The sequence below is a fragment of the Cnephaeus nilssonii genome (assembly GCF_951640355.1).
Source record: "Cnephaeus nilssonii genome assembly, chromosome: 5".
NCBI lineage: Eukaryota > Metazoa > Chordata > Mammalia > Chiroptera > Vespertilionidae > Cnephaeus > Cnephaeus nilssonii.
Genome location: NC_137076.1, coordinates 71,133,055 through 71,152,584, shown reverse-complemented (window position 1 = coordinate 71,152,584; position 19,530 = coordinate 71,133,055). Strand labels below are relative to the sequence as shown.

At 56.6% G+C, this 19,530-nt stretch overlaps 1 protein-coding gene across 4 annotated transcripts; it reads right to left on the bottom strand.

Moving 5' to 3' along the window:
• Positions 1 to 784: 784 nt before the first annotated feature.
• PDLIM7 (PDZ and LIM domain 7) lies at positions 785 to 17,655 on the bottom strand. Of its 4 annotated transcripts, none has more exons than XM_079770735.1 (13): positions 17,551 to 17,655; positions 16,506 to 16,612; positions 12,790 to 12,941; positions 12,680 to 12,710; positions 12,158 to 12,276; positions 11,389 to 11,525; positions 11,195 to 11,231; positions 10,181 to 10,242; positions 9,793 to 10,030; positions 8,677 to 8,857; positions 2,638 to 2,758; positions 1,266 to 1,381; positions 785 to 1,108 (listed from the first exon to the last, which is right to left on the bottom strand). In XM_079770735.1, exons 2-13 carry the CDS (start codon positions 16,599 to 16,601, stop codon positions 1,022 to 1,024), a joined length of 1,377 nt encoding a protein of 458 aa, XP_079626861.1. In that variant the 5' UTR covers positions 16,602 to 16,612; positions 17,551 to 17,655; the 3' UTR covers positions 785 to 1,021. The 4 variants fall into 4 exon arrangements, with proteins under 4 accessions (XP_079626861.1, XP_079626862.1, XP_079626863.1 ...); XM_079770736.1 differs by lacking the exon at positions 12,158 to 12,276 and adding an exon at positions 11,763 to 11,779; XM_079770737.1 differs by lacking the exons at positions 12,158 to 12,276; positions 12,680 to 12,710 and having other exon boundaries at positions 12,763 to 12,941.
• Positions 17,656 to 19,530: the final 1,875 nt, after the last annotated feature.

The following is a 19,530-nucleotide window of genomic DNA, read 5'->3' as shown; positions in this document are numbered from 1 at the left end:
CAAGGGCATGTACCTTGGTTGCGGGCACATCCCCAGTAGGAGGTGTGCAGGAGGCAGCTGATTGATGTTTCTCTCTCATCGATGTTTCTAACTCTCTATCCCTCTCCCTTCCTCTCTGTAAAAAATCAATAATATATATATATGTGTGTATATATATATATATATATATATATATATATATATATATATATTTAAAGCAAGAAAATAACACAGGAAGCCCTGTAATCATTGCCCAGGGTCCTCAAGAGAACAGACCCTTCTCTACTCTTAAAGGGGAGGGGCCCAAGTTTTTGAGAACACCAACAACTTCAGATGTTCATGCCCAGGAGCCTGAAGGACAGGTGGTCATGGATATGCTGCATTGTCCTGGCCTAGTTTGGGCCCTCTCTCCAGTCCCTTTCCAGTCCAGGCTTAGGACCGGAGCGATGACAATCCCCCTAGGGTGGAGGAGGGCACCAGGAAGAAGCAAGAGCTCCCACATAGGTAAGGCCAACACCAGAGTCTCCAGGTGTCAAGGTACCAGGCAGAAGTGAGCCTCCCATTTCAACTCTTCTCTGACCTCCACACCAGGCTGGACCAGGATCCCGCCCTCCCCTCTGTGGGTACCTTGGCCTAGCACATGGAATCCCCCTTCCTCTCCTCCGGCTGACCAAGAGCCCTCCTTGTCCCCATCACAAGGACCACTAGGATGGTTAGCCCTAAGAAAACCAGCTTAATCTCTACCCTGATACGTGCCTCCAATCCCATCATTCCTCATGCAGAGGGAGGAAGCGCACACAGCACACAACTGGATACAGGTTTATTGTGGCACTGATGTGAACAGGGGCCGTGTGGCCAGCACCGTGTGCAATGGTGGTGGAGGGAGTGAGGGAGATAAAGGGGGTGAGGCAGGGCCCAGGGAACCCCAGGCTCGGGCCAGGGGTTGGGGTTGGGGTGACCTTTGCCAACCCTACCCAGAAATCTGGTGGGCTGACTCCAGAAACAGTGACCCCTTCCGCTGGGCAGGGAGAGGCTGGAAGGCTCACACGTGGGAGAAGGCATGGCTCTTGCAAAGGGGTTTGTCCTTCTTGGAGTAGAAAGTCTTTCCTTCCAGGTTGATCTGACATATCTGGGGACAGCCAGGGTCTAGTCATTGGGGTAGGGGGTAGCCGGGAAAGCCCCTTCCCAACCTCTCATGAATCCCAGAGGCAGGCAGTGGTGAAGGAGGAAAGCTGGTGAAGACCACAGGGTGCTGGGATGGAACCCAAGACTGAGGGGGCACTCACCGCACACACAAAGCACGTGTCATGCCAGCTGAAGCCCAGGGCCTCCAGGAAGCGGTCCCCAGCGTCGATCTTGAAGTCACAGCCTCGGCATTTTGTGCCAAACATCTTCTCATAGTCTGGGAGGGATGGAGGCAGAGAGGAAGAAGGAGCTGGGTTCTCACCTACATTGGCCACGCCCCTTTCGCCTAGCCCTGCCTCTTATTTCTTTTTTTAAAAATGTTTTTGATTTTATTGACTTATTTATTTAAATACTAGAGGCCCGGTGCACGAAATTTGTGCACGGGGGCGGGGAGTGGGGGGGGTGTCCCTTCAGCCCAGCCTGCACCCTCTCCAATCCGGGACCCCTTGGGGGATGTCTGACTCCCGGTTTATCGGGCCTAAACCAGCAGTCAGACATCCCTCTCACAATCCTGGACTGCTGGCTCCTAATCGCTCACCTGCCTGCCTGCTGGTCACCCCTAACTGTCCCCCCTGCCAACCTGATCGCCCCTCACTGCCTCTGTGTGCCAGCCTGATCGCCCCTAACTACCTGCTCCTGCTGGCCTGGTCACCCCTAACTGCCACCCGCTGCCAGCCAGGTTGCCCCCAACTGCCCCCTCCCTGCCAGCCTGGTCACCCCCAACTGCCTCCCCGCCGGCCTGGTCACCCCTCACTGCCCCCCCCCCCCACTGGCCTGGTCACCTCTTACTGCCCCCCTCTGCCAGCCTGGTCGCCCCTAACTGCCCTCCCCCACCGGCCTGGTCACCCCCAACTGCCGCCCCCCCCCCCCCCCGCCAGCCTGGTGGCCCCTCACGGCCCCTCCCCACCGGCGTGGTCGCCCCACGCAGCCTGCTGTTCAGCTGTTTGGTCGTCCCTCACTAACCCCCCTGCAGGCCTGGTCCTAGGCAGCCATCTTTGTGAGGATGTGAGGGTTAATTTGCATATTATCCTTTATTATATAGGATATTTTTATTGATTTCAGAGAGGAAGGGAGAGGGAAAGAGAGATAGAAACATCAATGACAAGAGAGAATCATCGATTGGCTGCCTCCTGCACACCCCCTACTGGGGATTGAGCCTGCAACCCAGGCATGTGCCCTTGACCAGAATCGAACCTGGGATCCTTCAGTCTGCAGGTCAATGCTCTATCCACTGAGCCAAACCAGCAAGGGCTGTTTTTATTGATTTTAGAGAGAGAAGAAGGGAGAGGGATAGAAACACCGATGAGAAACATCACATCTATTGGCTACCTCCTGCTCGCCCCCTACTGGGGATCAAACCTGCAACCCCGGGCATGTGCCCTAACTGGGAATCGAACCTGGGATTTCTTGGTTCATGGGTCGATGCTCAACCACTGAGCAACACCAGCTGGGCAGCCCTCCCCCCTTTCTTACCTCGCTCACAGTAGGGCACCCCTTCTTCCATGTAGAAGGCCCTGTTCCGAATGGGTGTCTTGCAGGCTGTGCAGGTGAAGCAATGCACGTGCCAAGTCATCTTCAGGGCATGCATGATTTCCTGGGAGGAGGTGACAGTTAACTGGCAGCTCAGCCCACTCCTTCCCACGGTAAATGTGACATCTCCCTCCCACTCCCTACCTCCTACCCTGAGGTCTCCTGGTGATGTCCACTATGCCTCTGACTTGGCATGTCCAAAGCTCGGCTCCCATCTCCGTACCCCTATTCTGCTCCTCCCACAGCTGTCCTCACCTCCATTTTTGGCAACTTCATCCTTCCACCTACACAGGCCAAATTCCCCTCTCACACCCTGTATCAGGTCCACTAGGGAATCCTGTTGGGCCCACCTTCACGATGCATCCAGATCCTGACCACTGCTCACAGCCTCCCTGGTGCAGGGTGTGAGCCTTACATCTCTGGCGAGGCGACCCCATAAAACCAGCCTCCGCACTTCTCTCTCTGCTCCTACAGACTGATGTTAACCTGAGCCAGGCCACATCCCTCTGCTGGAATCCCTGCCTGCTCCACATTTCTCTGAGCAAAAGCCAGAGCCCTGTGATGGGCCCAGAGGCCAGCAGGTCTAGCCCCTGTCCCTCTGCTGCCTCTACATAGACTCTCGCCCGTGGTCAATGCACCACACACCATCTTGGGGCTTCACACCAGCTGCCCCCTCTGCCTGGATTGCTCTGCCGCCCTGGTATCTGCAAGGTTCAGCCCTCACCTCTTTCAAGTTTCTGCTCAAATGGCGCCTTCTCCATGAGGCCCACTCTGATAACATGGGTTCATACACTTATTTAAAAATGGAAGAGTGGCCCTAGCTGGTTTGGTTCAGTGGTTAGAGCGTCAGCCTGCAGACCAAAGGGTCCTAGGTTCGATTCCAGTCAAGGACATGTATCTTTTTTATTTTTAATACATATTTTTTATTGATTTCAGAGAGGAAGGGAGAGAGACAGAGAGTTAGAAAAATCAGTGATGAGAGAAAATAATTGATTGGCTGCCTCCTGCACGTCCCCTACTGGGGGGGATCGAGCCGGTGACCCGGGCATGTGCCCTTGGCCGGAATCGAACCTGGGACCCTTTAGTCTGCAGGCCAACACTCTATCTACTGAGCCAAACTGTCTAGGGCAAGGGCATATATCTTGGTTTCAGGCTTCCCCCTCCCTCCCCCTACCCCCCCCCCCCCCCCGCCAGCCTGGGCCCTGGTCAGGGCTCGTGCAAGGAGGCAACCAATCAATGTGTTTCTCTCATATCTATATTTCTGTCTTTCTCCCTCTCTTCCACACTCTCTAAAAATCAATGGAAAAATATCCTCAGATGAGGATTTAAAAAAAATAATAATAAAACAAAAATGGAAGAGTGTGGACCAAGCTATATCTGAGTGTGGCCAGCGTCTAGGTCTCAGATATACCATCTCTGCCCTCCACAATGTCTATGTCACATCTTACATCACATCACAAGCACCCCGGGCAGGACTCACTGCCCAGAGAAAGCAACATGCCCCCCAAAGACGGCAGAAATGGGTTTTTTGCCCATCTGGTTGACTCCAAAGCTGGCTCTTCCCACTGCCTAGGACAGGACAGGGGCTCCAGCAGGATGTGGGGGCCCACAGCTGGGCCCAGTGGGTACATGGCAGGAAGGCAGGCTTCTGCTGGTATTCACAAGGACCTGTGAGCAGTACTGTCTATCTTACCCCTAGCTTCCTAAATCTGTCTGCTTCTCCCACCCCCAAGCCCCTGACCCCAGCAGCCTCAGTCCCCCCCCCCCCCTCAACCCCCCATCTAGGTGTCTCTCCCTGCCTGGGAGGCTTACTGAGGCACACCTGACCTCACCAGTCCCCCCAGCTCCAAACTCCTAACACAGCGCCTGCCACAAACTATACCTTCTGCCTGCAGCACTGTCCCTGATCCTTCTCCAAGCTAATTCCTACCCATTTTTTAAAAATATGTTTTTATATTTATTTATTAATTTCAGAGAGAGGAAGGGAGAGGGAGAGAAACATTAGTGAGAATCGCTGATCAGCTGCCTCCTGCACACCCTGGCTGGGGATCAAGCCAGCAACCCAGGCAAGTACCCTGACCGAGAACCTCCTGGTTCATGGGTTGACACTCAACCACTAAGCAACACTGGCTGAACTAATACCTACACATTTTAAGTTCAAGTTAGAGGCCACTCCTTCAACTGTTTACTGACCACCTCCTACATAAGGGCACAGTATAAAGCGTGAACAGCCCAGCCGGTGTTGAGCATCAACTTATGAAGTAGGAAGTCGTGGTTCGATTCCCAGTCAGGGCACATGCCTGGGTTGCAAGCTGGATCCCAAGTGTGGGGCGTGTAGGAGGCAGCTGATCAATGATTCAATCATCATTGATGTTTCTGTCTCTCCCTCTCCATTCCTCTCTGAAATAAAAATATGTTAAAAAATTTAAAAATACAGCATGAATAAAACAGCCCAGTCCCAGCCCATGTTCGTACCTGGGGAAGACATGGTACAAAAGGACTGGGGGTAGTGAGTAAACTGTGCAGTGTCTAGCCTGGTGGGAAGGGTGGGCATCAAGAAAGGCGTTCCTGAGAAAATCCTGAGTCCCAGCTGAGAAGGAGGTAGAGAATGCTAGTGTTCCTGCCAGAGGACACCTGTGCAAAGGCCCTGAAGGGGAGGAGGTGGGGGAGACAAGCACCTGTGGCTGGATTACCAGGGTGAGGGAGGCTGGTGGTGAGTGGTGAGCCTTGAGAGCATGGGGTCCCAGATCAGAATGGGTTCTTCCTAATGTGTCCCCCATCCTCCAGAGCTTCCCTCCAGCTCCTCTGGAACAATTTAATTGCCCTGTGGCTCTCCCCATTCTCCACACTGAGCTCTGAGGACGGAAGTCTTCAGCGCTGGGCGCAGGCAGGGTACACAGCCCATGGCAGGTTGGGGAGGTCAGCCTCCTATCCCATCGAGGGCGAGGATGCTCCCTAGGGTCTATCAGGCCCTGGAATCCCTATAAGAGGGGAAGCTGAGGCTGCAGGGCCACTCTGTGGAACCACCAGCCTGGGCCAGGGCAGGAGCAGAGTTTGCCACCAAAGCTCACTCCAGAACCCAGGACTCAGCCTGTTCTGTGAGCCTCAGCTCCTCATCTGTGGCCTGGGTGATAAACCTGCCCACCTAGGACTTGGAGGGAGGGGGCAGGAGGAGGGTGCAGTGTAATGCCAGCAGAAAATCCAGATGCCCAGCTCAAGAGATCCTGGGATCCAGCCCATTTTCCAGAAGAGTCAAATGGAGGTGGCCTATTCTGGCAGGGAAATGGCTGTGATCTTGGACAAAATTCCCTCATCTATCAGAAAGAAATAACCAAACTAACTTCATATGATTGTGAAGCTGGTTGCCTACACACAGTAAGTGCCACATGAACTGTCACTATAATGACGAAGACTGTGATAATGTCCATTCTCCCATCTAATGATGGAACCTCTTTTTGCTGGTCACATGGCTGCCCCACATGGACTGTAGCCTCCCTTGAAGCCCAGTGGGGTCATATGACTGAGTTCTGGCCAATGGGATGGAAGCAGAGGGCTGGGTGGCAGCATCTTCTAAAGACAGCTGCCATGGGCCTCCCATCCCCCCCTCCCTTCGAATGTCATGCTGGCTGGAACATGAAGATTTTGGCTGAGGCCCAAAGCCATGGGCTGTCAGTGGTAAGTAAACCTGTGCAGACAATGGCCGAGTAACAAGATCTAGGAGCCTGGATCCTTCTACCAGTCCTGGGCTGCCCACCTCTGGACTTTAAAAAAATATATATGCTTTTAATTATTCAGTGAGAGGAAAGAAGAGGGAGAGATAGAAACATCAATGATAAGAGAATCACTGATCCACTACCTCTTATACGCCCCCCCATTGGGGATCAAGCCCGCAACCTGGGCATGTGCCCTGACTGGGAATCGAACCGTGACCCCCTGGTTCATAGGTTGACACTCAACCACAGAGCCACACCAGCCAGGCTGGGCTTTCTTAGGTGAGAAATAAGCTGCCATCATTTTGAATTTTCTACCACTTGCAATCACGGTAACCTAATAGGAGTATCACCACAGAGCTCTCTGGCTACCTAGGGCAGCTCTGTCCCTGGACCCAGAAATAAGAAGCTTGAGTGACAGGAAGAGCCCAAGCTGGAGTCAGCTGGGCCTGAGGCTGTTCCCAACTCGTTCCCCCACTTCGTGAAGCCTCTTGCTCCTTTCTGGACTTCGGTTTCCATAAATATACAACAGTAACCCCCTCAGCTTGTCATCTCTATTTGTTCTGTACCCTTCTCCCTGGCTCTGCCTTCAGCCCGATACCCTCCGCAGTCTCTTCCCCAGTGTGAACTCCTGTCTCTTCACAAGGTGTCCCCAGCATGGGGCTCACGGCCACACTTAACAAAGAGAACTAATGGGGGAAGGCAGGCAGCCCATCACCCTTAGCCATGACATGTGCTGACCTAAGTCCCTAGCCAGCTCCAGTGGCAGCTCGGTTGCCCTGCAGGAAACCTGGCCAGGCTATGCCGTGTGTGTAGTCTCAGTGGTAAGACTAAGATTTTGAATCACAAGTTTCTGAGTGTGAGTTTCTGGCTTTGCCACTCAATAGTCCTGTGTCCTTCAAGCACACCAAGTCATCTCTCAGAGGCCTCATTTTCTCATACATTAGGGGTGCAGACACTGTAGAACAGCCTCTCAAAAGACTGTCACAAATATCCCCCTTCTCTTTTGTCTTCCACTCTTGTGAGTTTGCTCTGTGGCATCTTTAACTACTGAGATAAAAGATGCACATTCCTGGTTTTCCTTCCAGGTTAAAAGGCAAAACTTCATTAAAAAAAAATACCATTTGCCCCTCTGCCTCCTTCCTGTCTGCAGCAAGAATATAAGGCCAGGGCCTTGCACAGTCACCTGGCAACCATGATAGGATAAGTTTGGGGACAAATGTCTATAGGCTAAGGATTTTGGAGCAAAAAGGCAGGAAAAGCCTAAAGGCATCCTTAAGCCGCTATTCCAGCCCTGCAGTTTTTATGATTAAATATAACCCCTCCGGCCTCAATCTCTGCAGTGGGCTTTTCTGTCATTGCAGCCAAGTGCAATGCCACAGCCACTGCTTGTTTCAACCTGATCCACATGCACTTCCTTCCCTTCTTCGGGGAACGTTTTGCTAGTTTCAATTCAGGGAACCAGTCTTCCCCCATTCTCGGCCAACTCCCGCTCCAGGGCCCGTGTCGCCAGGCCAATCAGAGACACGGGGCTTGGGTCAGAGATGGGCATGTGACGCAAGCCAGGCCGATGAGCAGCAGCACTGGCACTCTTGATGCATCGACTGGCCCAGAAGTGAAGCTGACGTTCACTCTGCAGTGCTAAGCTCGAGATGTAACCTGGAGCTGCGGTGGCTCCATTTTCGCTGCCTTCTAGGGAACAGCAAGCTGGGAATGAAGCCAACAATGAAAATAGAGGCAAGTAGTAGGAAGAGTCCTGATGACCTCGGGACCTGCCATCAGCTGGGCCTGAAATTTAGCACCCCTTGGGCTTGCCAGTTATTTGAGCCAATGCACTTTTTTTGTTGTTGTTGTTAATCCTCACCAGAGGATATTTTTTCCCATTGATTTTTAGAAAGAGGGGAAGGGAGGGAGAGAGAAACATCCATTGTTTGCCTCCTGCACACGTCCAACTGGGGACCAGGGATCAAACCTGCAACCCAGGTAGGTGCCCTTGCCCTTGACCAGGAATCGAACCCACAACCCTTTGGTGCATGGGCCAGTGCTCTAACCACTGAGCACACCTGCCAGGGCTGAGCCAATACACTCTTGCTCAAGCCCTTTTGAGTAGGATTCCGGTCATTGTTGAAAGGGTCCTGGCTAATGCAAAGTGAGACCAACAGAGCAACCCATTTATTAAGCCACTAAGGATCGAAAGGGCTCATGCAGGGAGAGCCCCTCAATGCCAACAGGGTCAGACGCACCTTCCCACCCACCTGCCAACCCCACTCACGCCTGTGATCTTTTTCTTGCACTTGGCACAGCTGGGTGCGTAGCGCATGTCGTAGCAGGGTGGGCAGAAGATGGCACCCTTCTCCTCGAAGAAGCCGCCCTCTTCAAGGACCATCCCACACTGGCTGCACACAAACTCCTCGGGGTGGTACGCGTGACCCAGTGCCACCAGGTAACGGCCCCTGAGGGGGAGGTGAGGGCAGTGAGAGGGAGACATACAAATGAGGTGGGAGCTCCTGGCCCGAGCCCAAGCGGGTTTACTGAACACCTGTTCTGAAGCCTGGAAGGGTAAGTTCATTCTCTGCATTTCCCAAGGAAGGGAGAAAACAGGCTTGGGAGATGACTTGCCCACGGTCACACAGGGCGAATAATGAAGCTGGATCACTTTATGACATGAGTGGGGCAGTGTGGGAATAGGGAGGAGGGTTACACTGGGTGGGGCTGCTGGCTTGGGCCCAAGGAGATGAGCCTGAGGAACTGGGGCCCTGCAGGGCAGAAGGCCCAGAGTGTCCATGAGTCCTGAAGACCAGTGGGTACCTGAGCTGATGCAATCCTGCTTGCCTGTTCTATCTGGCCTGGGGCGAGGTCCACAGATCCCACGTTCTGCAGAGCATCAGAGCTGACAGGAGTCAAGAGCAGGGGTGGAGCCGAGAACTAGAAAGCCTCTAGAATCTGGTGCTTTGATTCTGGGGGGAGGTTTGGGATCCGGTTGGACCCCAGAGAGCAGTGCAGAGAAGGAGGGGCCCCTGGCCTGTCTGCAGAGCAGAGGCTAAGTAGAAACCAAGCAAATAGGAGGGAGAGAGGCAGAGGGGCTGGGAGGGGCAGGCCCTTCTCTGCCTGAGAGCAGCCAGTCTCTGGGTGAGCTCTGATGCATCGCTGGCACTTGCTTCCATTTCACTGGGGCAGACGCTGATAAAGACTGATGTGGGGAGGGGGAACGTGATGCAAGATTCAGAATCTGAGGACCCAGGTCAGGTTCCTACCCCCACTCCAAATGGGAACTGAATCTGTATCCTGTGCAATGGCAGCTGAGATGAGTGGAGAGACAGATGGGGGAGCAGCGGTCAGAAAGACACTAGGACAAGGCATCAGGACAGGAAAGGAACAGGGCACCCACCGGATGACCTTGTGGCACTGGTGGCACACAGGAGTCTTGCCATTGCTGCCACCGCCCCCTCCTGTGCCCCCTCCAGCAGCCGCCTGCACGATGGAGGTGCGGTTCTGCAGAGGCGTGGGTGTGGCGGGCTGGCTGTGCCGGGTCAGCACTGTGCTCGTCTTGTCCGGGGCGTAGCGCTCAGCAAAGGCAGGGTCCACAGCCCAGGGTGGGCGGCTGGTAGGGCTGGGGGTGGTAGGGCCTGCCAGGGCCAAGGAAAGTGGCTCCGGGGGGTGCCCAGTGACCCCAAATGACAGGGATAGAACCCAAGGCAGCTTGGAGGGAGGACCCACCACCCCCATAACCTGGAGGCCACCCACCCTTCCCCAGGCCCAAGCCCACTCTCTCTCACCAGGCCAAGGTTCCTGGGATGTAGCTGAGGCTGGGACTGGGGCTTCTGTCCTGGGCACCTGGCTGCAAGATCTGCCATTCAAGGCACTGCACGGCTGGGTCTCCTAACAAGACCCCACCCCCCAACCTCAGTCCTGCTGGGCCCATGGGAGATGCCTGGGTGCATGCGAGCTGCTGGGCTGGACTCCAGGTCCCTCCGGGTAGGGATGGGTCAGGCAGCTAATCCCAGCCAGGTTTCAGCAGGCCTATCTGTTGTACAGGGCTGGGAGGTGGAGCAAGGATCTTGCTTCCAGGGCAGCTCTTGGGACTTCCTCATCCCCAAGATCCAGCTCTGAAGGCAGGACCCTCTTTGTCAGGTACCACCTCCCACCAAGACCCAGCCTGGCAGGGCCCACACTGGGTCTAAACAATCTAGTAACCCACACCCAAAATACAAACCAAGCCCACAAAGACAGAGGCAGAGAAAGGAGGACTGAGTGTTTATTCCCATGCCCAAGCCAGCACAGACCTGGTAGACAGCAGTACCAGAGGGCAAAGAGGGAAGGCAGTGGCAGATGAAGCCGGGCCCTATGCCAGGCGGGCAGCCAGGGCCAGGCCAGCAGGAGGCTCAGTACAGGAGCAGAAAAGAGGTGGGCCAGGGAGGCAAAAGCTGGAGGCACCAGGGGTGCCCTGGGCAGGAGGAAGAGAGAGAGGCAGAGGGGACAGCTGGCCAGCCAGCGCCGGGCTACGACTGCACGTTGAGCACGTGGGCAGAGCGCTGGTGGTGCCAGTCCCGGAGGCGGGTGTAGCGTGGGCTCTGCAGCTCCAGGACATACTTTTCCCTGAGGGGCAGAGAGAGAAGGAGGAGGAAGTCGAAGGAAGGAGAGATGGAAGGGAGAAAAGGAAGGAGGAAGGAAGGAAGGAAAGGAGACTGGAGAGCCCTGGCTGGGGACCCCCAGGAGCAGACACAGGGTGGTGGCTGGAATGGGAGAGGCAGCAGATGAGGAGAAAGAGGGACGGGTGCCTGTCCTTTTACCTTGACTTCTTCAGGTGCTCCTCATCCGGGTCTTGCACTGAGAAAGCAGAGGCAGGCATTGACAAGAGAAGACAGAGGGCCATCCCAGCCCTGAGCCCTGGCAAAGGGTCACAGGGTGCCTAGCCAGCTCTGGCTGAGCCCAGGTCCAGGCTGGGGGCCAGGAGGAGTTTGCCCTGCCCTGGGCTGCCACTTACTGAACTCGGTGCCCGTGAGGTGGGCAAGGATGCGGAAGGAACGGGATTGGCCCGTTCCGGGCCGTGGCCGCCAGTCTTCCGTGTCCTCCATCAGCCGCTGCTTGCTGGCGTCTGGGACCAGCGGTCGGAGCGGCTGTCTGTGGGGAGGGTGTGGCTCAGAACCTCACGCCAGGGGTGACCAGTGGGGTAGCCCCTCCCGGAATTTGTGCATGTGGGCTATAGTGATGGGAGAGTGGGTAAGGGCAAGGCCAGGACCCTGCTGGGTGAATGAGGGGGTAGGGTAGATAAGTGAGAGGGAGCCAGGGTAGGAAGGGGCCACCACCCAGAATGCCAACAGGAAGGAAGAGAGGGACAAGCAGAGGGGGCTCACTGACTTGTCAGGGGTCTGCACCTGTGAAGGAAATAGACAGATCGGACAGGTAAAGGAAAAAAGGGACAGATACATGGGAAGAAGGAAGATAGCATGGGGTCAGAGTGGCCAGGGGCAAGGCTGCACTGAGTGTCTGAGTCTCAGTGGGCCCAACACCACACCCCAACCCCGGGGTGCCAGCAGGGGGCGCTGCCTAACTCAGAGCTCCCATATGGGCAGTGCCTGGGCAGCAGCCATATCACCCTAGGAGGGACCCTAAACCTGCAGTCCCCGCCCCGGCCGCCAGGGGTCACTGCCGCACAGTGCCAGTGGGGCTGGGGTGCAGAGCAGAGAAAGCAGCAATGGGTGGGCTTAGCAGGTGGACTTAGCGTGGGTGGTGGGCCGGCAAGACTGACATACCCATTCTGCTGTGGGGTGCTGTCAGCCAGCAGGGGCGCCCCGAAGGGCCGCGCTGTCTTGTTGAGGGAAGTGCTGGGTGCAAAGGTGTACCGCGGGGGGTCCGAGGCAGGGGCCAGGGCCTGGGCGGAGGGGGGAATGGGAGGGGGCCTGGGCCAGAGCTGCGGAAGGGGTGCCCCCCCCCCACCCGGTGTAGAGAGGACAGTGGTGCTCCAGCCCTGCCCCTACACGTCTGGATGAGGCTTTAGTGGAGGGGGTGACTCAGGTTTCAAGGGGCCCATTTGGGAGCAATGATTTCAGCCCACCAGTGCGGCTAGCAGCACAAGCTGGTAGACGTATTGTGGACAGACAGGCAGAGATGCATGGGGTAGCCCTGACCCAACTCCCAGTTCCCCACACTCTCCCAGGCTCCAGCTTCTGCCCCTTACCCTTGGAAGGGGGTACCGAGGCGGCTGTGCAAGGAAAGCAGGCCAGCCGGGAGTCCAATCCCACCCCACCCCAGATGGCCCAGGCCCTGTCGCCTACCTTCCGAGGTTTGCTCTGAGCCGGCTGGGCCCTGGAGGAGAACAGGAAAGGGTGACAGAGAGCCACGACCAAAGGCAACTCACCTGCCAGGTGGGTCAGAGCCCTTATACCTGCTGAGACCCAGGCTGAGGTGCTCCCCACAGGCTCGGATCTTGTTTTGGGCTTCAATGTGCGTAAGGCCTCCAGCATTCTCGCCATCGATACTCAGCACCCAGTCGCCAACAGCTACCCCAGCCTGTGCAGCTTTGCCTCCAGGCGTGAGCTGTGGAGAGAGGAGGGTCACCAGAGCATAAGACTGCCAACCAAGCTGAGGCCAATAGCAGTCAGCCTGCCTAAGCTGCCCGCTTCCAGAACCCAGAGGCCTCTTCATTCAGCTGCCGGATACTAGAGATCTGGGAGGGGTGGGGCTCACCTGAGCTTCACAATCACCCAGTTTATTTAGTTATTCACCTCCATGACCCTACCCACAGTCTAGAGACTGCCATGATGTCAACAAGCTGCCACCCTCCGGTTAAACCCCAAACTTCTCAGCTCCAGTTGGCTTCTTGCCCAGACTGTTCCACCTACCAGACATGTCCTCTGGCTTATGCACGTGGCTAGTTCCTCCCTGACGCCCCTGGGTGCTCTCACTGACCTCTTGTGTGCACAGGGTGCTGGGGCCACCACCAGGGATCTGCCAGGCTCCCCTGAGAGCCAGGAATAGGCTCCATAGTCTTCAGGTTCCCAGTGAACAATGCATGCCTGAGGCCCATGGTGTCAGCTGGGGCTTCTTGGCTATAAATGTGCCACCTCACGCCCTTCAATTGCCACTCACCCTCTCCCCAATCCTTTGGGCTCTGGTTGGGGATCCCTGGTTACTGTGGCAAATGAGGAGCAATAACAGGATGGAAGGGTCACCCAGCATGGGCTGAGACCATCAGGGATGACTTGTGAGAAATGGTGGGTCTTGGTGACAGGAGTAGTGTGTGCTACCCAGGGGGTGAGAGTCCACTTATGAAGGCCTCAAAGGTGGGGGGAAGGAACCAGGACTGGGCCTTGAGGTTAGGAGGTTCCGTTAGCAGCTTGAAGGCCTAGGGTCTGGTTATTTCTCAGGTCTCTGATAGACGTGACCCTGACAAACCCCACTGGGCCCTCCCAGCCTTCTAGTCCAGCAGCAGCAACCCCGACAGGTACAGTGCTGCTGTGCATGGGTGTAAGCTCCCAGGACGCCTGGCCAGCTGCCAAAGGGCCTGACATAGATCAGGCTTCTGAGGGGAATAACTAGAAGGGAGAGTCATACTTCACAGCTGGGGGTTGGAGGGCTTGGAAGATACAGGAGGCTCCTCAGGTGTGCAGGCACACAGACTGAGTTGAAGCAGAGCAAGGGGAGGCAAAGAGACCAGATGCAGAGACTGACAACATTGGAATAAGGGAGAGATGGGTTTGATGGTTCTGTTTCATGCTTGGGAGGTTTGAAGGGTAAGACATGGGTGACTCCTTCTTCACCTGCTAAGTGGTAAGAATACAGCTTCCATTTATTGAGCACCTAGTATTGCCACATACTGACACTGAATCCTCCAACAACCCTGTGGAAAAGAGTCTGAGATTATACCCATTTCATACATGGGAAAACAGAGAGGTTAAGTAACTTGCCTCAAGTTGCCCAGCTAGCAGGAGGTAGGGCCCAGACCCGACTCTAAGGCTCCACTACACCAGGCCAACTCTGGTGAGTGCTGGGGCCCAACTCAGGTCAGCCTACCTGGAAAAACTCCCTGATTCCTTGGCTGAGCCTGGATTCCCGGTCACCTTTAGTTCAATCCAGCCCCTTACAATGGGCACAGGGAAGTAACGCCCTTGAAGGGAAGTGACTTACTCAAGGTCATGGTGAGTCAGTAGAAGGGAAACCTGGTGCAGCCACTCCCTACCCACAGGGCTGGCTCCTGGGAGGTTTGGACTGAGCCTGAGGTGGGGGTCTTGGGGTGGGCAGGAGCAGCTGGCTCCCAGAGTTGGGACAACTTCCTTCCTAACAGTGGGAGCGGGGACAGGAAGCACATGAGGGATAGGGGCGGCGTCAGTGAGGTGGAGAGAAAAGCATGAGAGCTGGGAGGGCAGGAAGGGGGCGGGGGATGGCTGGAAAGAGAAGCAAGGAGGCCAGAGGGACCAAGGAGGGGAAAAGAGCCAGAGGGGCTGGACACTGCATGGGGTAAGGGGTGAGTCAGCCTGAGGGCTCCACTGAGCAGCCCAACCCCCCAGTCCCAGACATTACCTCATCTCCCAGGCCTGGGCCCACAGCCAGCCCTAGCCCCTCCCTCCTCCCTCCATGCTGGGGTCAGGGGAGAGGGAGAGGGCGGCCCGCTCCTAAAAGACCACCCCACCCACCTACCCACCCACTCACTAGGGCCCAGGTCCAACTATGGGGCTGGGATTAACTGGTGGCCTCATCCACATGCTAGGGCTGCTGACAAAGGAGCCAAGAGTACCCCCAACAGGCCACATCTGGAAGTCCAACCCCAGGCTACTATGCTGCCCATCCTCACCAATGAAAAACTAAGACCCACGGCTCCTCAGCCACAGTGGCCAGCACTTTTCCAGGGAGGGGATGTAGGGTAGGTTTTCATGGCTGCAAGGCTTGAGGATTGTATAGGGGCGCGGGGGGTGTATGGTAGGAGGACCACTGCCCTTAGCTACCCTGCTGGCAGGGCAGTTTTCAGGGGAAACGGAGGAAAGGTTTGTGGGGAAAACAGTGACCACCTCCCTGCCCTGGCCATCAAGCCCAACGCCCACAGACAGACTCCACCTTATGGCCCCTCTCAGGCTGGGCAGTGCCTGGACAACCTTCTGACCCCCTCTGGGCAGTGCCTGTCCTGGGCTTCCTGCCAACAGCTGCCTGTCCACCGGGTGCCTGGGTGGGCCTCTCTGGGCAGGCGGATTGGGCACAGAAATTCCCCACCCCCTCCTAACCCCTAGACCACAGTCAGAGACACCAGCCCAAGGGCTGGCCTCACTGTCCCTGGGCAGGCAGTTTGTTCTCTGTACACCACAACTGACCCTACAACTGGGGCCATGGCCTGGCGGTCACTAGCTGAGGCAGCCACCAATGTGGTTCAGGGGTCCAGACCTAGGCCGGCCATTTTTGGCTCTGCAGAGGCCTGCCACCAGTTGTTCATCCCAGTGTGGGGCTGCATTCTTGGGCTTATAAGGCAATCCCCCTGCCGCAGGGAGGAGCCAGCCCACAACCCCGCCCCGCCCAGGGCAGGCTCTCAGGGGCTGAAGTCAGAACCCTAGAGCCCATTCCACACCTACTCGGGGTCAAAGGCCACTGCAGTGGATGGGAATGGAAGTCCTCAGATAGGCTGGAGAAACAACCCCACCCACCCACCCACCCAAACTGCAGCCATCCCAGGGCCTGAATTCTAATCCCTGCTTGGCCAAGGAATCTCCAAAGGAGCCCTTCCAATTCAGCCCTGAGGTCCCTCACTTGAAAAGCAGGTGATAATGGCTATTTCCTGGGTGGCCAGGAGGCTGTAGTGAGATCTTGCAGTCAATACCCTGCCTGGGGCCTGGCAACAAGTATTGTATTGCTCCCTCAAGCAGCTTACACGCTTCCTAGAGACCTCAGGGCCCCTCCTGCAGAAGGGGCCTCAGGTGGCCCCAGGAGCTTTGTGGAATGGCACCAGGTAGTGCAGCGCTGGGGAAGCCCCTCCTAGCATCCACCTAGTTAGAAGTCCTTGTAACAAGTGCCCCCCCCCTCTGGACCTGGACACCTCCTGGTTTTTGGCCCTGGCTCCAATTCCTTCCATCATCCACAGGAGACCTGAGCACCCAAAGACTCCTGGTATAGGCTCACCCGGGAGATGGAGAGGGGCACATTGAAGTCCTTGCCCCCTTGCAGCCGAAAGCCCCAAGGGGCTGGTCCCTCCAGCACCACCTTGAAGGAGTCCATGGTGCCTGCCCCTGAGAGAAGAGAAAGGTGAGTAGCCCGCATGGTAGGGCAGGTAGGCACAGCTCCGGACACCAGCCTTGGACTGGTGCCAGGCAGGCAGGGACAGACGCGGAGCACACCCAGGTCCCCCGTAGGCAAGCACCTAGTCAGGTTTGGCTGTGCTGCGGGAAAGACAGGGGCAAACCCCCTCCTCCAGGGACTGGGAGGGTGAAGAGAGCCAGCATCCAGGCTTGAAGGTCTTTGCATCCACAGCTAGTGGCACGACCTTCCCCCAAGCCAACTTGGAGTCTCGGACAGCGGGGTGAGTCAGGGGCCGGCGTTCCTCTCCCCCGCCCCCAGGTCCCGGCAGGCAGGCCGCGGCTGAAGCCTGGTCGGGCTATATAAGGCGTGTAAGCTGACACTGTGCAGAGCCAGCGGAGGGAGCACCCGGGGGCTCGGGACTCAAGGGGGAGGGGTGGGAAGGGAGGCGGCTGGAGCGGGTCCTGGTCATTCCGGGACTAGTCGAGGCTCCTGGGAGCCATGATGGGACATCTCTAGGCGCTAAAGGGGGAGGGGGCAGGGGCGGGGGCGCGATCCCGGCGGAGATCGGTGGGGGTTGGGACCCCAAAGCGTGGCCAGTAAGGGAATTCATCCCGGAGCGCAGTGGAGGTGGTACCTTCCATAACGGCCTGCTACCATCCAGATGTGACTCAGTTTCCCCCTGGCCCCCCGCCCAAGTCCTGTGCCGCGACCGAGTTCCAGGCGCAGGAATCAGCGCAGGCGCCGATCTGCCTAGCCGCAGCCGGCTTCGCCGCAGGAAGGCGGGGGCGGAGGCGGGGGCAGGGGCAGGAGCCCGGGCCCGCGGGAGGAAGCTCAGCGCTGGCCACGACCACTACAGCCCTCTGTGGTCCCTAGAAGCCCCCTGGCCCCTGCCTGACCCAGCCCCAGCTGCCCCTGCGGCCGCCTGTACCTGTTCGGCCCCACCGGGGCACTGCTCGACGGCGGGCTCCAAAGAGCCGCCTTGGGATCGGCCGCCGTGTTCTGGCCCCGCCCCCGCGGCCGCCGTCCGCTTTGAGGCCACGGAAAGGGGCGGTGTCTGAGGCCACGCCCAAGCAAAGCCCCTCCCACAGGCGGCCTCTCCCGCCACGGGAAGCCCCACCCAATCCTTTCGCCTCGCCCAATCACGAAGTCCGATCACGCTTTGAGCTGGAAAGCACGGCCCGCCCCTGTCCCCTCCGTGGGGCGGGGCCTTGGCTTCGCGAAGCCGCTCGCCCAGCAGCTTGCGCCTCCCGCTGGCCGAGTGCAAAAAAAGCAACCTTCGGAGACAATTGTCTCTGAACATTAATTTCCTCCTCGGAAAAATGGGACAGTAATACCCGCTTCGCAGGGCCGCGGTGAGGACAGGTGTTGTTTGGGGTAAGGCTCAGACATCGGCGGCTCCAGAATTTCTAAATCGGAGGGACTTGGTGGGGGGCACATATCGTAGCGGAGTTATGAGGGGGGAGCAAGGGAACTGGAAGCTAGGTTTGGAGAACACTGGCTCCACGAAGGCAGACAATAATGGCAGGAGCGGATGGAAACGGAGGGGATCCTTGGCTGGACGCTGAGCCTGACCTGTGCCCCTGCCCTCACTCCCACCCGCTGACTCCGGGGCAGTGAGCAGCCCGCTGCCCTGCGACCACGGCTCAGCGTGGACACCGTACAGCGTGGACAATGTGGGATGGGCTGTATCCTGGTACCTAGAACAGGCGGCACCTCCGCTGGGAGTGTGTCCGAGTCCCTACTTTGCCGCCCTCCCAGCGCAGGTGTAGGGGGAATGAAGCAGGGACTGGAGTGTGCGGGTGAATGAACAGGCGTCCACCCTTAGCTACTTCTAGGACATGGCGGCTGCTGTTCTCCCTCCTCCACCGTCATCACATTCCCCTCTTCTGCATCATTCCCCTCACTGCACACACTGCTGTGAGAGTCTGGTGTTTGAAATCCTCTCTTGACCCCACCTCCCTCTCCAACTGTGGCTCTTTTATTCTCTCCTTGAGAGTGAAATTCCTTGAAGGAGTTATCTGTGGCCCTGTCTCTACTTGTTTTCCTTCCGTTCTCTCTTGAACCCACTCCAGTCAGGCTCTTGTCCCTCCAGTCCTCTGAATGAATTCCCTCTTCTCAAGGTCTCCAATGACCTAGGGTTATCAAATCAGTGGCTTTCTCAGCGTTCCTCTACCTCTGCCTAGGAGCACTCCCAACCTGGCCATCAGATCTTTCCCCTCTACACTAACTCTCTAAGACCCCATCCTGTCCTGTGGCTTTCAATAACACCTACATGCCAAGGACTCCCAAGTTATATGTCCAGCCCTGACTTCCCCCCAGGAACTCCAGACTCTACTATCCAACTACCTGTCTAATCTCTAGTTGGATGTCTCCTAGATATCTCAAATCATGTCCCAATTTAAACTAGTGATTTTCTCACCTTCCTAACTCCTTCCCCATCTCAGTAAATGGCACCAGCATTCATCTGCCTGATCCGATAAAAACTACGAAGTTGCCAAAACCGGTTTGGCTCAGTGGATAGAGCATCGGCCTGCGGACTGAAGGGTCCCGGGTTCGATTCCGGTCAAGGGCATGTACCTTGGTTGCAGGCACATCCCCGGTAGGGGGTGTGCAGGAGGCAGCTGGTCGATGTTTCTCTCTCATCGATGTTTCTAGCTTTCTATCCCTCTCCCTTCCTCTCTGTAAAAAAATCAATAAAATATATTTAAAAAAAAAAAAAACAACTACGAAGTTATTCTTCCTTTCCCTTCTCTGGTATACTCCCGACTCTGCACATTCCACCTGCAGAATGTGTTCCACATCTAGTCGCTGCTGCCACTAGTGTCGTTGCCACATGTCTCGTGTCTGGAAACCTTAATAGTCTCCTAACAGATCTCCCTGCTTCTACCCTTGCTCGCTCCAGAATTTT